General features: G+C 43.4%; 1 protein-coding gene across 4 annotated transcripts in view; it reads left to right on the forward strand.

The window, feature by feature from the left end:
* The window catches only part of CNGB3 (cyclic nucleotide gated channel subunit beta 3), a 193,662-nt gene extending 182,995 nt beyond the window's left edge, over window positions 1-10,667 (forward strand). For all 4 annotated transcript variants that reach the window (XM_075582968.1, XM_075582972.1, XM_075582973.1 and 1 more), the window contains 2 exons: window positions 3,457-3,637; window positions 9,508-10,667. In XM_075582968.1, the coding sequence (XP_075439083.1) occupies window positions 3,457-3,637; window positions 9,508-9,831 (505 nt within the window). In that variant the 3' untranslated portion in view covers window positions 9,832-10,667. The remainder of the gene's footprint in view (window positions 1-3,456; window positions 3,638-9,507) is intronic.
* The last annotated feature ends 5,638 nt before the right edge of the window (window positions 10,668-16,305 follow it).

Below are 16,305 nucleotides of genomic sequence, written 5' to 3' on the forward strand. Positions count from 1 at the left end.
TTAACTCTGAAAGTAACAGACATACTGCCCTATGATATTTTTCTCTTTGTTTCTTTCCTGGCTTATTTGCGCCTAGGTCATTTCTTCTCTATATATATATATATATATATATATATATATATATATATATATATATATATATATATATACCCGAAAAACAAAGGCTCTTTTAAGAGTTACCACATTTTCAATATATATATGTATATATATATATATATATATATATATATATATATATATATATATATATATATATGTGTGTGTGTGGTTTTTCATCATTTTATCATGACTTGTGATCCCCCTATTGTTGTAATTTTGATAGCACTTCTTTATAGCCTGTGGATGCATACTATCTGTGGAGAACCATAAAGGGTTAATTGTATAATTAAGGGCTCGTGGCTATAAATAACTCCAGAAGCAGTACCATAACTTTACCACTGAGGAAGCGGATGAAGATCTGCAATACCCCACCGCACACACACACACACACACACATAAAATACAATATCCCCCACACACACCCAAAATACAATAAGCCTCACACACACACACACAATATACAATGCCCTCCCCCATACACCCAAAATACAATACTGTACCCTCCCCCACACACACCTAAAATATAATAACCCCCTTACACATCCAAAATACAATATCCCCCTCCCCCTTCTCAAATACATTTATTTATGGTTACCACCGCCGGACCCTGGCTCACCCCAGCTGCTGCCACCTCTTCCCACGCTGGGCCTGCCTCTCTCTCCCGATGGTGCACGCCGAAAGCTGTAGGCCATAATTTCCGGATGCACCTAGCTTCTGGCACGCACCGGCGGGAGAGGGAGGCAGGGACAGTGTGAGAAGAGGTGGCTGCAGCTGAGGAGAGCCAGGGTCCGATAGCAGCAGAAACCAGAGGCCTGGCAGCTAGGCCTGTCCTCTAGTTGCCGCCGTCGAGCCCTGGCTCCTGGCTCTCCCAGGTGCTACCTCCTGTTCCCACCCCATCCTCTCTGCTGCCGGTGCGCTCCCAAAGCTGGGTGCACCCGGAGGTCAGGCCCAGGTTGCAGCGCACCGGTGGGAGAGAGGGGATGACATGGGAAGAGGCAGGCAGCAGCTGGGGAGAGCCGGGAGCAACCAGAGACCCGGCAGCTGAACGCAGAATTTTGGTCTGACCTCCGACCGGGCCCAACTTTCAGCACCAGCCAGCCGAGCCTCCACAGCCACCGGGCTCGGGACACTTGTCTCAGTTCCCCGCCTCCCCCCCAAACCTGTCAGTGGCCCTCGGTAGTGGTGTTTTCTTGCAAGTGTATTTTCTTTATATATTATATGAAAGTATTTATAATTGTTAGTATTCCAAAACAAATATAGGAAACTAATGGACAATTATCTCTATATTAGATAGAGTAGGTAAATTATGTTGTACTAAGTATTATTTGTACTAACATTTGCTTCTAGAACAGCTTGCAATGCAATTTCTGTAAATGTGCGCTTCAGGGCCCTTCATCTGTGAAAGGTTAATAAATTGTCATGCTCCAAAGAACGTATAAAATATTTATTTTAATATTTGCTTTGGAATGTACTGATTTACTACAGCTGTAAGATTAGGCATCACAATTAAACCGAAGTATGTCACAAAGAATGTAATCAGAACCTCCACTGCATCTCCAAGGACACGTGATACCCAGGTGCAACCGCAAAAAAAAACAAAGAAACAGCCATAAAAGAGAAATATTTATATTGCCGGTGTAAAATCAATTTGGAGACTAGATACTGTAGGACTGTCTTTAGAAATCTAAATTGCAAACATTGAAAACCTTCTACATACAGTAGTCATTATAGATTAATAGCGTTATTCTACAACCACCATTCATCTTTAGGCAAAAAGTCCCCATGGGCTGTAATGGTGATTTTCAGCCCAAAACGCTGATTCGGCAGATACACGAGTAGAATAAAGTCCTAAAAATTATTGGTTTTTTATATGTTGAGGGAAATTAAAATAACTATAGCAGCTTCCCTCACCAAAACAAGGTGCAAAGCTTGGTCTCCATGGCGAGTGCCCACCTGGGAGAGGTCTTTTTTTGTTTGGTTTTTAAACTGTCGGACTTTACATCACATTAGTCTTTTGATACAAAATTGAAGTCAATGGGAAACTTTGGCCCAAACCTGCACGATCGGCCATTTCGGCACATATAGAACATCTCCTAAATACCGCTTCGCTATTTCTAAATTAATGTTCACTTATTTTCTTTCTTTCTATTAACTGAAGTTCAGACACTTAGATTTGAAATAAGGTTTGATATTTATCCCCTGATGCAGGGTTTCTCAACCCCAGTCCTCAAGACCCTCCCCCTTTCCCCCCCCCCCCCTTCCCCCCCCAACAGGTCAGGTTTTAAGGCTATCCCTGCTTCAGTACAGATGGCTCAATCAGTGGCTCAGTAGAAGAGCCTGCTTCAGCACAGGTGGCTCAATCAGGGATATCCTGAAAACCTGACCTGTAGGAGGGGGGTCTTGAGGATTGGAGTTGGGAAACCCTACCCTGATGTATTATTGAACGTGGTAAGATAATTTCCTTTATTAAAGTGGGCAAACTAAAATGGAATCCCAGTGTCAGCTCATTGTTGCTTTGAACAGGACACTTTAGGTGAGATCGACAAAGCGAGAGTCCTGACCACATCCAATGACATGTTGTGGCCAGGTGCTTCTATGCCGACTGGAAGAAGCCATACTGCCAAATATACTCATCTGTTTTATGGAAATGATAATACATCGTATAGAAATGTGTGTGAAAAATGCTTATGAATAGCTCTAAAGTTTATAAACCACCTGTCTTAAATAAGAGCTCTAAAATACCTATATTAACACTGTAAAATGATTATAAACCTAATGGAAATATAGGCCCAATCATTTATATATAAGTGTCTGTGCTTTCTGATAATTGAATATGTTAATGGCAAGTTAAACAAATATGATAATACAAATGATTGTATTTTTATTGTATACTGCATTATATGTGTATTTTATATGCTGCTTAAGATAAAAGTATAGTCCATTTATTTAAATAAACATACTAGAATATCATATACATTATCATACACTCATACATGAAATATTCAGGCCTAAACTTCCCTAAGTTGACATTGGTTTACATTAGGCTGGTGGTTATACATGTAGCAAGGATGGCTGTGTGGCTACCTCCATATCCGGTTTGATATTAAAATGAACTCGTTCTAATGTAAGATGCCAGACTGTGTCTTCTCCACAAGACCACTTCAGAACAGCGGTGCGGCCCCGGGCCCGACCCACCACTTAGTAAGTTTTCCTCTGAATCTCACTGTGTCTCGGGCGCCAAAAAAGAGATTCGGTTGTTTGATCTTTGAGGCTGAGACTTGGTGCATGAAAATAATCCATGTACTTTGCAGATGACGCTACAGGACATACATTTAACAGAGTTTTCTGTGTTGAAAGGATATTACTTCAGGAGAAGGGAAAGCCAACCGTGCCCGCTGTGATAAGGAAAGGATTTGCCCACTTGATACCACCAAAACAAAAAACCCCGCGCATGTTCCAAACCATAATATCTGCTGCTGCGGCTGCCAATCCGGGATTCAATATAATGCAGAAACTGAAAAGACAGCAAGCTGCACAGGTAAGGACCATACCCAACACATATTTTAATTTAAAGAAATACACATAGACCCATACAGTATTTACCAAGCTGTATTATTCCATAAGACACCTTCCAGTGCAGTGAGATTGTAAACAAACAAATCCTCACAATGACTCCGCTTCTGGTTGAGCCACCTGTGCTGAAGCAGGGATATCCTGAAAACCTGACCTGTTGGGGGTCTTGAGGACTGGAGTTGTGCCCCCTAGCTCTAAATGATCTGCCCAGTCCCGCGTTCCATCCCATCATATTTCAGTAATGCCTATTATTTCAAGCTCCTCCATTTTAGCTGTCATATTTCCTACATTAGTAAGCATGCACTTATGGATGTTCTACTATTTCTTTGTTTATCTGCTCCTGCTTTTCTCTTTCCCTAGATATTAGTCTTCACAGGTTTTCTAGTATCTCTATTTAATATGGGGTCCTCCTTGCTTGCTAAAATATAACTGAATATTCTGTGAGGAGGACTCAATTCACACATAACAGATTAGTGTTCTGATCCTACATTTTTGTGCTTTGTGGGCTTAATCCCATCTACAACACAGGGACACCAAAGACTCCACCAACTACAAGTTTACTAGGCCAACTGAGCTTAATGGAGGGAAAACCCAGAGAGGAGTAAAAGAAAAGTCCCTTAATCAATGCCCTGGGCACTAGTCCACCTACAGCTATACTGATAGCCACCGATGCGACTTCATGGTGGTTGTGCATTGATTAAGGGACTTTTTCCTTTATCCCCCTGTGGGTTTTCCCTCCGTCTTGCTTCTAATTTTTCCCTTAGATGCACCCACCTAGTCTAATTAGGACAGTTACTTGTTAAGTTCAGTCTAGAGCCACTGAATTTAATGTAAGCTTTATTGTATACAGTACCTTATTTCTCTTCTAAGCATAATTTCATATACAGGATAAACTTGGGGCAACAGGTAGTCATTCAATAACAGACCTTCAATATTACTAAAACAATAATATGCATAGTGAAGTTGAGCATTACAGAGACTCACACGTGTGACACTCCAAGGTGAGGAAGCTTATGCAGAAGGTCACAGAAGAAAGATGTATAAGGAAAGCAAACTGTGATTCTGCCCTTAGTGACACATTTCTGAAAAAAGGCAGATAGATACATCATTTGGCAAAGATGATGGATAGCCGCTCACAGAAATAGCAGCAGAAAAGATAGATTGCATAAGCAAAGGAATTATAATGTGGAGCGTACTTAAAGGCGGATAAACAATAAACTACAGTATACAGGCCCATCAGCATAGACAAATGCACTGTACAATGCACATCTAGATAGCAAGAACATTTCTACTTCAAGCCACTTTGTCATTCGAACTCTAACAAAATGTTTCCAAGGCGTTTGACACAATGATTAAATATTTTTGCCTATCTTGCTTTAGTTGGTTTAAGTAAAGGGTGAAGTAGAGCAAAATCCAGTTCTATAGAAGGAGACATATCTTGATTTTTGGTAACTGCAAAATGCCTCTTTTTTAAAAATCTTTTTTAATTCATTGTCACCTCAATTAACTTGAATGTAAGGTTCTCTGTTCTGTTTAAATACTACACATTGTATAATTTGTGAAGCAATGCATCAGTGACCCCTATTGTTGCAGAGAGGTTATACCACATATGTAACTCACTTCCTGGGTGCATTACACTAATTAGTATAATTATGAGGCAGTGCTGTGTAATTATCAGCTACTTTAACTACATAGCTTTGAAACCCCCCCTAAGGGGAGATCTGATAATACTGAGTGTTAGGGTAGTATGGTGCTCACCTATTGTCTCTCAGGAGGTCTGAGTCTCCGCAGATGGTATAGGGAGTAGACAACAGGACAGGCTTTCAGTCTTTGGTGCAGCGCCTCCACCCTGCAGAGCTCTGCCACGGGCAGGGGTTTATCCCCACAGGAACCTTCTCAGTAAGTCAGCCACAGACCAGGAACAGTATAACAAGGTTTATTGCTGGACCAGCTCATACAGTTCCTTCTCCATATAACTCCCATGCAAGTGAGGTACAATCCCACAGATGTCCATAGGGTATATCCGAGAAGGATAGAAGATAGGGCACACGGATTTAAAAAAAAAAGAAATAACTTATTAAAGCATACACAACGTTTTGACCTAATAGGTCTTTGTCAAGTGCAAAAAAGTGTATCAATCTCTTTATTATATTATGGTGTGCAGCATTTACTCCTTGTCATACGGCATATCCCTCACAGCTTGCATCTAGCATCATGGTCAGGCCCTGGCTCGCAGGACAATGTCCCTTGACTAGGCCACCGGGAGCTTGATGCCCCTGGGCTAGTTTTTACCCCCTTACCCCTTGATGGGTAAAGGTAGAATCCAGCCTAGTCCCTAAGAAGCAGGCTACACTGGAACTTACATAGAACAGACTAAATTTAGAAGGGAGCCATGTTTTATACCAGGGTAGGGTCCCACTTCTAAGTTCCGGTAACTGGGCAGCACTCCTCCAGTGAGCCCACCCCCACTGGCACATGCTCCAACAGTTTTCAGACTGTACCTGTTAACCGATACAAATAATCCACCCAGTGGAGAGACTCACATGCTGGCCCATGTGAGAGGGGTTTAACCACAACACTGCCTGCTCTTACCAGGACTTATAATGCAATTGCCAGAAAACACATAGCCAGGGGCACTGGGCTACAACTTTTGAACCTTTTTGCCACCAGAGGGTTCCAATGTGTAGTGGGCCTCCTGGCAGTGAAAGGGTAAAGTAATTCATGAACAGGTACAGTGGGATACATCAAAAACTTCAAATTAACATAAAAGCGCTTCAAACGTTTGAAAAAGTGTTCTTCATTTAGACGAACAGAATATTATGGAAAATTACCATTTTTGGAAAACAAAATGCTTTGTCTTTTCTTTTTTAACTAACTCCTCTGGGCCAATGCCTGGATTCACATTTTTACTGTTAGTTCTGCCAGGTTCCTGGAGATCTTATCTATAGCTAAAGGCTGAACATGCTCAGAATTGCTAACATTTCCTCACAGACTTTAGCTGACAACCCATCTATTACTTTCCCAGCGCTTGCTTGAAAATGAGGTACACATTTCCATTTACCTTTTCTGGTCAAATTATAAAAATAAGATATATACATTTGCCTTGAACCAAAAAATAGTAAATAAGAATATCACTTGTGAGCACATCTCAGACAGGTCTGCAACCCTGTCTATCGCCATTATCTCTTAGCACAGGGGTGCGCAATCTTTTTCCCTTGAGCCCCCTGTCTGCACTCCACCCTCTACTCGCGCCCCCCTCCTTACCATGTCTTCGGCGTCAAATGACGCCGTGGGGGTCATGTGACGTCACGTTGCCATGGCAATGCGACATCACATGACCCTGCTGCGTCATTTGACGCCACGTTGCCATGGTGATGCATTGACGGAGACAAGGTAAGTGAAGTTACAGAGGCCTCACAGGAACCCCCGGCATTTAATTTAAATGCCTTGGGGAAGAGCACGGAGCCTCTGCAACTACCGCGCCCCCCCTGAAAAATCTTGCGCCCCCCATTTTGCGCACCCCTGTCTTAACATACAGTCCTTCCACTGCAGCCAGGGATTCTGGGTAATGACATGCAAATGAGCAAACAGTGTCACCTTTTGCTTCTTATCCATTTTAACATGGACAACCCCTATAAGCTTATGCCTGAACTATTACACAGCTTTTCAGAACAGACCGTTACAAAAAAGTACATAAACATAATAAAAAACAATTAACAAACCTTAACCAGTAAACCTCTTTATGGATTTGGCATTCATTCATCTTTGCTCTGAGAGGGACTGTAAGTACATTGTAGACCTGAAAATGATCATGATAACTGAACACATTAGAATAGTGTTGGTGAGATGATTTAAGCATTCACCGACAATCAGAGTTAACCAAGGCTGCTAAGCACTCAGCAATAATTAGACTGGACAATCAGAACCATAAAAACCACTGTAAACACTTTCAAAATACCAGTAATGCTGCCAACTCCAAAGCATTCACATATAAGGCGGTAGAGTGTATGAAACTGTAGGTTTTACCGCTTACATCTTATCCAGTGTCAATTTGTATTTAAGCATTTATTGCAAGATACATTTGCTGGGGTGCTATCCTGCTAAGCAGGGCCGCAAACAGGGGGGGATCTGCCAGGTTTGGCGTCCCGGACCCGGTGAGTCAGGGGGCTCGGCTGCTCGGGCCCCCTGCATTGCCGTTCCTGTTTCATTTTTAAAAAAAAGTGACAGAAAAAAAATTGCCGGCGATCCCCGTGCGCATTCGCAGAGCAGAGGTCTCGGCGCGCATGCGCAGGGAAATCTGGGTGTCCGGTCTGCTGCCTGTGGGCCTGCTCCCCCCCACGCTCCCAATGTGGGACGGAGGGGAAGCGCAGTGGTGAGCCTGTGCCCCCCAACCCAGCTCCCCCAACTCCCGCCAACCCAGCTCCCCTCACGCCAGCCTCCTGTCCCAGGAAGCAACCATGGGGACCAGGGGCCAGGGGGAAATGCTCCCACGGGAATTAGCCTGCCAGTCTCAGCCCCCCTCAGCCTACCTCCCGCGCCCTCCCCAGCCTGCCTCCTGACCCCCCACCCCACTGAGCCTACCTCCCACCCCAGGCAGCAGCCGCGGGGATCGGGGTTATGGGGGGGAAGCATCTGGCGAGCAGGGAAGCAGGAAGCAGCACCCACCCAGTCAAGGTCAGTCACCCACCCTGGCAGTCAGTCACTCACCTGCCCACCCACGCAGTAAGTCAGTCACCCACCCACCCTGGCAGTCAGTCACACACCCACCCTGGCAGTCAGTCACACACCCACCCACCCTGGCAGTCAGTCAGTCCCCCACCCAGGCAGTCACCCACCCAGGCAGTCAGTCACCCACCAAGGCAGTCAGTCACCCACCAACGCAGGCAGTCACCCACCCAGGCAGTCAGTCAAGGCAGTCAGTCACCACCCACCCAGGCAGTCAGTCACCCAGGCAGTCAGTCACCCAAGCAGTCAGTCACCCAAGCAATCAGTCACCCACCTACCCAGGCAGTCAGTCACCTACCCACGTAGTCAGTCATGCAGCCATAGGCAGTCAGTCACCCAGGCCAATACTTAACCCCCCAGGCCCATACTTAACCCCCTCCCCACCTACAGTCCCATACTGAATCCCCCCCAGACTTTTTGTCACATTTGATGTAGCATTGGGTATCTTTGTCTTTTGTTGAAAATATAAAAATAAACAGATTGCATTGTAATGTTTGTTTCTGTATTACAATAAGAAGAAAACAGTTAAGTAAAAGTTGAGCGCTAAAAAAAATTTCATGGTAGGTGCGCTATGGATTCGGGGTTGCGGGGGGGCTACTTCTTTCATTTGTCCTGGGCCCCATGATTGCTGTTGGCGGCTCTGCTGCTAAATGACACAAAAACAGCTCACAAAAAAAAATATCTGCAAAATAGGAGCAGCATAGCGAATCCTTTTTCATTTCTCCAAATTCAAGCTCTGAAATATAGCTTATCTTATGAGCTATGTCACCCGTACACTGTTTGCAAGTTCTAAGGCTTCCGGCCTTACATTACATGGTTCTCTGTTTTAATGGTTCAGATTTACTTCATGTACAATGCAATAGATTTTTACTTTGATGTAACTGAGAGAAGGGAGGTGTAATTCACTGGTTTATTAATCTACCAGTGATAAGTACACTTTGTACATATATTCTGATATACTGCACCTATGATGGCTATTCATAACAAGAAACTGCAAAACTATTTCACATGATCTGTGGCATCAGTAGAAGCATATATTATTTATCTGTGACATTACATAAATGTATTTATAGAATAGCTATATACAAATAAATGCATATCTTCTTTTAGGAAGAAGACCAAAAGCCTAGCAAGATTTCAAAGATGATTTACAGCAAAGTAGCACCATCACATTCCAAAGAACAAAATAAGAAATGTAATGTTTCTAAGGAGAAACAGAGAGAACCACATGATCAATCAAAGCAAGCAAAATACATTCAGAGAGAAGAGGAAAGCCCAGGTGATGTACTTCCATTGCAAGAAACCTCATCCAAGACAGACAGCCTAAGAGAGACCAAGCATAAGTCCTATATTATTAGCATGTCCCCATCACCCAATGCTGGAGAAGGGGAACTTCTCACTGTTGAAGTCAGAGAAAGTATAAAGAAAGAATAGAGTTGTAGAGGACTCTCACGTGGTCAAGACCGAATAACACTACAATAAAAATAATGTAACATTTGGAGAGAATGAGATATCTTTCACACCTTGATAGAAACAAATGACTGTATACTAAAGTATGACAGATGATAGAGGCAATGCTAAAATCTCACAAAAGGGTTAAATGTTCAGCCTTTCTTTATGGCATAAAACTAATTTTTAGGAAGTGTTTATGTAGGGGGAAAAAACACTTGGTAAAATATGATACCTACAATCTACTTACTGTATGAACAGAGCACCCTGAATAAATAATATGTTTTGTTTTATGAAACCCCAACTTGAAGAAGAAATTACACTGCACACTAAAAAAATAGTAACAATGTATCAACATTTCATTACAAGAAATAATTTTACAAATCAAGTATTCAAATAGATCAAGCAAAAAATATATATATATATACTCAAGTGACAAAAACCCTCTATATATATACTGTAAATATTACTGTATTTTCATTTGCATGTCTTAGACAGGTCTGCAACCCTGTCTTTCCCCATTATCGCCCAGCATACAGCGCTTCCACTGCAGCAAGGGATTCTGGGAAATGACATGCAAATGAGCACTTAGTGCCACCTTTTGTCTCAAGCTCGTATTACACAAGCAAATCCTCAAGCCGATGCATGCTGCTTTAAACAAAGCTTTTAGGCAGAGGCTGGGGTGAGATGCAAAGCCATTAAACCCACTCACAGACATGTGTCAACCTTTATGGGTATCATCAGTGTGAGGTTGGTTGTAATGACTAAGCTGGTTTGAGACTAGATGGCTTTGCCTCTCATCCCAGCCTCTGCCTAAAAGCTGTGTTAAAAACAGCATGCATTGGCTTGAGGATTTGCTTGTGTAATACGAGCTTGAGACAAAAGGTGGCACTGAGTGCTCATTTGCATGTCATTTCCTAGAATCCCTTGCTGCAGTGGAAGCGCTGTATGCTGGGCGATAATGGTCAAAGACAGGGTTGCAGACCTGTCTAAGACATGCAAATGAACATACAGTAATATTTACAGTTGCTTTATGCTTTACTGTGGAGGGTTTTTTGTCACTTTTTTTACCCACCATAACCTTAATAATTATATATATATATATAAAAGTATACATTACCGCATAGCAGCAAAAAGGGAGACAGCACTCAGGTGAATGAAAATAAATGTATTAAATACAGCACATAACTATAACTATATATATATATAATCATTTCAAGAGATTTGTACCCCGAAACATCACACCAGTGCCTCATTGCCATTGGTATGTTGTCTGTCCCTGTGATATTATTATTTTTTGCTTGATGTATTTGTATAATTTATTTGTAAAATGATTTATTGTCATTTCATTTTGATACTTCTAAAACATTATTGGCATATTTTTTAGTGTGCCGTGTTATTTCTTCTTAATAATGTGATATTGTAAGTGGTTAGAGGGCCCTCTACCTTTAACACTGGCTCCTCTTTATATTTTTCCATTGTTATATTGTAAATTACCCTTTGAGTAAGTTGTTGGATATTCTCTCTCTCCTTTCCATTAATCTTGTATTTGTTTTATGAAACACTATATTTTTGTTTATACTGTGTATTGTATTTTTGAAAGTCTATCATTTAAATAATGACGTGTTTTAGAACAAATATATTACTGGAGTAGTTTGTATCATACATAGAGACATGTATTTATAATTATTGTTTTCCAAATTAATTACTGTCAAACAGGAAAAATAATGGGAGCTTAGTGTTAGGAAGCTGATAATACACTTTTTCTAGGAAAACCAATAAGTGAAGATCTGTCAACTCTCACTAGACAAATCTCACTTGTGCACTATCATTTTCCGACGTTCCGTTAACTACATTGATTCTGAAGAAGTGTAAATTTGCTGCAGGTTGTGATACCATATAATGGACCGACATGAGAACTACAGGTACATACAGAACGGTCCGCAGAGGGGCCATACGCTGCAGCCAGGTGTAGGTATACTGTAGGTGCAGTATAGGTTTCTAGGATTGACCATCATCCATGTGAAAAGTAATCGGCTATATTGTTTTAGAAACGCTATGTACACTTATGGCGCTATATAAATAAAGACATACATGCATACAAAACAGAGTCTAATAAAATTAATTCATTTTAAAGACTGAAGTTTGTATTTGTTGGTGGGAGAAAGTTCTATATCTGCCCGTATCTGAACAAGCTCCTTACCCCTACCACATGCAGCACGTATCACCTGAGATCTGACTCCAAGGGACTTTCCATGGTTCCAAGGCTCAACAAAGTATCCGGCCGTTCCTCCTTCTCTTACTGTGCACCCCAAAACTGGAGCAATATACTGTACCCGAATCTCTCAAAACGCCACCAGTCAAAGTTCTTTCAAATCTAAAGGTGTCTCACATTTTAATGTGGTCTGTAACAGTTTTATACGCCTATAACTTTTTTTATCTTTAACTGTTCATGCAATGTCTTCATATATAATGTATAACACAGTTCATCTAATGTAATGCAATGACTTTATATATAATGTATAACCCTGTTCACCTAATGTACCAATGTATTTGTAACCATGTATCTGTCATCATCTCTGTGCCCAGGACGTACTTGAAAACGAGAGGTAACTCTCAATGTATAACTTCCTGGTAAAACATTTTATAAAGAAATAATCTAGACATTTTTTTTCTAATATATTTGTTAAAACTTGTAATGCAACAAGCGAAAGATGCAAAGAAAGAAAGAGTGTACAGTGTACTATACCTCTGGAGGGAGGTGGAAGAACAAGAAAAGTTATGTGTCAAGGAAATGTATATCAGCAGCACATAGGAGCTACGACATGGAACCACATCACTCTCCTTCCTCGCTGAATCATGACTTGCACCATGAAACTGCGACTCCCCTTCAGTTACAGTAAGCTTCCTCCCTGAACCACACCCTCTTTGTATCATGCTGCTTTCCAATTTGCTCCTCTACTGTGAATGTTTGATTTATATTGTGTAAAGTGAGCAGAGTAGCTGCCACTTCAACTTACCAGTAAAATGTATGTACATCTTTGCAGACTGTTTATCTGAATATTTCTGTATCCTAATTGTGCTGCTAGTGGAACATCTCCCACTGGGTGTCATGCACTAAGTCTTGGTAGCCGCCGCTGTTCAGTGTAAAAAGGGACTGATAGTATAAGAAGACTTCCCATTTTTTCTCATGGTAATTGTCTTTTAATTTTGCCCTAGTGGACTTGATTTACTCTCCTAATTATGAAGTAATCATTAGTTTGTGCTGCTATTTAGATCCCCTTGCGCAGTGGTTTTTCAATGGGGGTTCCTAGGAAATTGGGTTCCCGAGCATCCCTAAGAGGTTCCTTGCAATTTTCAGGTCATTTAAAAATTGTATCAAATACAGAAGAATTTTACAATGTAACTGATCTCAGACGCGCTATTAGAGAGTTTTGGCATTTGTGCCACTTTTTACTGTCTTAACCTGTGTAAACCACTCTGGTTTTGTATTCCTCAATGAATAAATAGTTCAAAGTCCTATTAACCACATTGATCCTTGATAAGTCTAGATTTATTACAGGTTGTGATACCGTAACTGTTAAAGGACCAACAAAAGACTTCTTCATAACTTAAAATATTGTTTGCAAAGCTTTTGAAATCTCATAAGTCTCTTCTCCCACAAAGTAGGACCTACTAAGTTGTTTACTGTTAAACAATCAAGGCTAGAGCAGACAAGCTGTAGTGACTTACAGTGGCGGCCGAGCTGACTCTAATGCGGCCGCCACCGCAGTTTTAAAATAGCGCGGGCGGCGCGTGGGCTGTCTTCGGCCAAAACCGGGCCGGTTTCGGACGGTTTTCCTGCGCCTCGGGCGCTTTCAATAGTAAGCGCCATTAGCGCTTATCTATTGAAGCGGCCGCCGCGTGGGAAACTCCGTTTTTAAACGGACAACGGACCCGTGGCTAGCCCGCTACGATCCCGGCCAGCTCCCGGCAAGCTTTAGACTGAGCTTAGCTGGGACAGTAGGACAATGCCATTATTTATTGTGCTACAATTCTAGGAAGCGGTGCCCTGTAGGGGTAATTCAGTCACTAGGTGTATTACATTACATTTATCTGAAACTGTATATTTTATCATTAATGTATAGTTGTGCCTAAGAATTAACATTTGAGCCTTGGCTTGTTGCAATAGTGTACTATATGTGATACGTGTATACTATATGTCCTGTATTGTATCCCACTGACTTAGGGTGACCAGATTTTGAAAATGAAAAACCGGGACACAATTTTTTTTTTTTACATTAACAGTTAATTTATTGTATTACACTTATACTTTACTACCATTAGTCCTTGTAGCATAGGTGTGTGTGTGTGTGTGTGTGTGTGTGTGTGTGTGTGTGTGTGTGTGTGTGTGTGTGTGTGTGTGTGTGTGTGTGTGTGTGTGTGTGTGTGTGTGTGTTCTATACAGGAGGGGAGGTGTTCCCTACCTGTTTTCCGATGTCTCACGTGTAAAACTTGAGAATCTGGAAGAAAGCAGGATAGGTATACGGCAGTTAAGATGAAAGAGAGGGAGGGAGAGATGGAAGGAGACAGGGAGGGAGACAGAGATTGAGACGGAGACAGGGAAGGAGACAGAGAGGGAGACGGAGACAGGGAGGGAGACGGAGACAGGAGGGAGACGGAGACAGGGAGGGAGTGGGAGACAGGGAGGGAGAGGGAGACAGGGAGGGAGACTGAGACAGGGAGGGAGACAGGGAAGGAGACGGAGACAGGGAGGGAGATGGAGACAGAGAGGTAGACGGAGACAGGGAGGGAGACGGAGACAGGGAGGGAGGGAGACGGAGGGAGGGAGACGGAGACGGAGAGGGAGACGGAGAGAGGGAGACAGGGAGGTAGAGGGAGACAGGGAGGGAGAGGGAGACAGGGAGGGAGACAGGGAGGGAGAGGGAGACAGGGAGGGAGACAGGGAGGGAGAGGGAGACAGGGAGGGAGATGGAGACAAGGAGGGAGACGGAGACAGGGAGGGAGACAGGGAAGGAGATGGAGACAGGGAGGGAGACAGGGAAGGAGACGGAGACAGGGAGGGAGACGGAGATGGAGACAGGGAGGGAGAGACTGAGACAGGGAGGGAGACAGAGACAGGGAGGGAGACAGGGAGGGAGACAGGGAGGGAGAGGGAGACGGAGACGGAGAGGGAGACGGAGAGAGGGTGGGAGAGGGAGACGGAGAGAGGGAGGGAGATGGAGAGAGGGATACGGAGACAGGGAGACGGAGAGAGGGAGACAGAGAGAGGGAGATGGAGAGAGGGAGACGGAGACACAGAGAGAGGGTGACACAGAGAGATGGTGACACAGAGAGAAGGTGACACAGAGAGAGGGTGACACAGAGAAAAGGTGACACAGAGAGACGGTGACACAGAGAGAAAGTGACACAGAGAGAGGGTGACACAGAGAAAAGGTGACAGAGAGAAGGTGACACAGAGAGAAGGTGACACAGAGAGAAGGTGACACAGAGAGAGGGTGACACAGAGAGAGGGTGACACAGAGAGAGAGAGAGAGCGAGAGGGTGACACAGAGAGCGAAAGGGTGACACAGAGAGAGAGAGAGAGAGGGTGAAACACACAGAGAGAGAGAGAGGGTGACACACAGAGAGAGAGTGGGTGACAGAAAGAGAGAGTGGCAGAAAGAGAGAGAGAGAGGGTGGCAGAAAGAGGGAGAGAGGGTGGCAGAAAGAGAGATGGAGAGAGTGGCAGAAAGAGAGAGAGAGTGGGTGACAGAAAGAGAGAGAGTGGCAGAAAGAGAGAGAGAGAGAGGGTGGCAGAAAGAGAGAGAGAGAGAGAGTGGGAGAGAGAGAGTGGCAGAAAGAGAGAGTGGGTTAGAGGGTGGTTGACTGACACGTGGGTAGGTGGGTGACTGACACTTGGGTGGGCCCCCTGACTCACCGGGCCCGGGAAGCAGGGAAGAGCCAAAGCCCCGCCCCCGGCATCCTCCACCAATCCCCAGCGGCCCGACATATTCAAGTAAGAAACCCTGGCATCTGAAAATACTCACCGGCCGGGATGCCGCATCCTCGCATCCTCCTCCTCACTGCCTCCGCTGCCTCAGCCGCCTCAGCGCACCACAAACACAACTAAAAAATGGGGCCAATGAGAAAATCCGGGACAGAACCGAAAAATCCGAGACGACTGGTCGCCCTACACTGACTACTAATGAGTTCTGTTTTCACACACATCCTTCCTTCCCCCTCTACCCCAGTCAGAGGGGTAAGAGGGGAATTTGAAGTTTAGAGAGAGAGAGCAGCCCAGTTTTTGGTATTTTTAGTTGTTTGTGTACACACACACACAGACACACAATTGTTTTTGAGTGGTCCTGTGAAAATCAATACCTAACCATGTAGCACATACATTTGAATCTACATTGTGTTTGACCATTTTCTATTTCACAAGATCCCCCTGGCACATTTTTATTAATGCAAATGTAA

This window comes from Ascaphus truei, chromosome 2, assembly GCF_040206685.1.
Source record: "Ascaphus truei isolate aAscTru1 chromosome 2, aAscTru1.hap1, whole genome shotgun sequence".
NCBI lineage: Eukaryota > Metazoa > Chordata > Amphibia > Anura > Ascaphidae > Ascaphus > Ascaphus truei.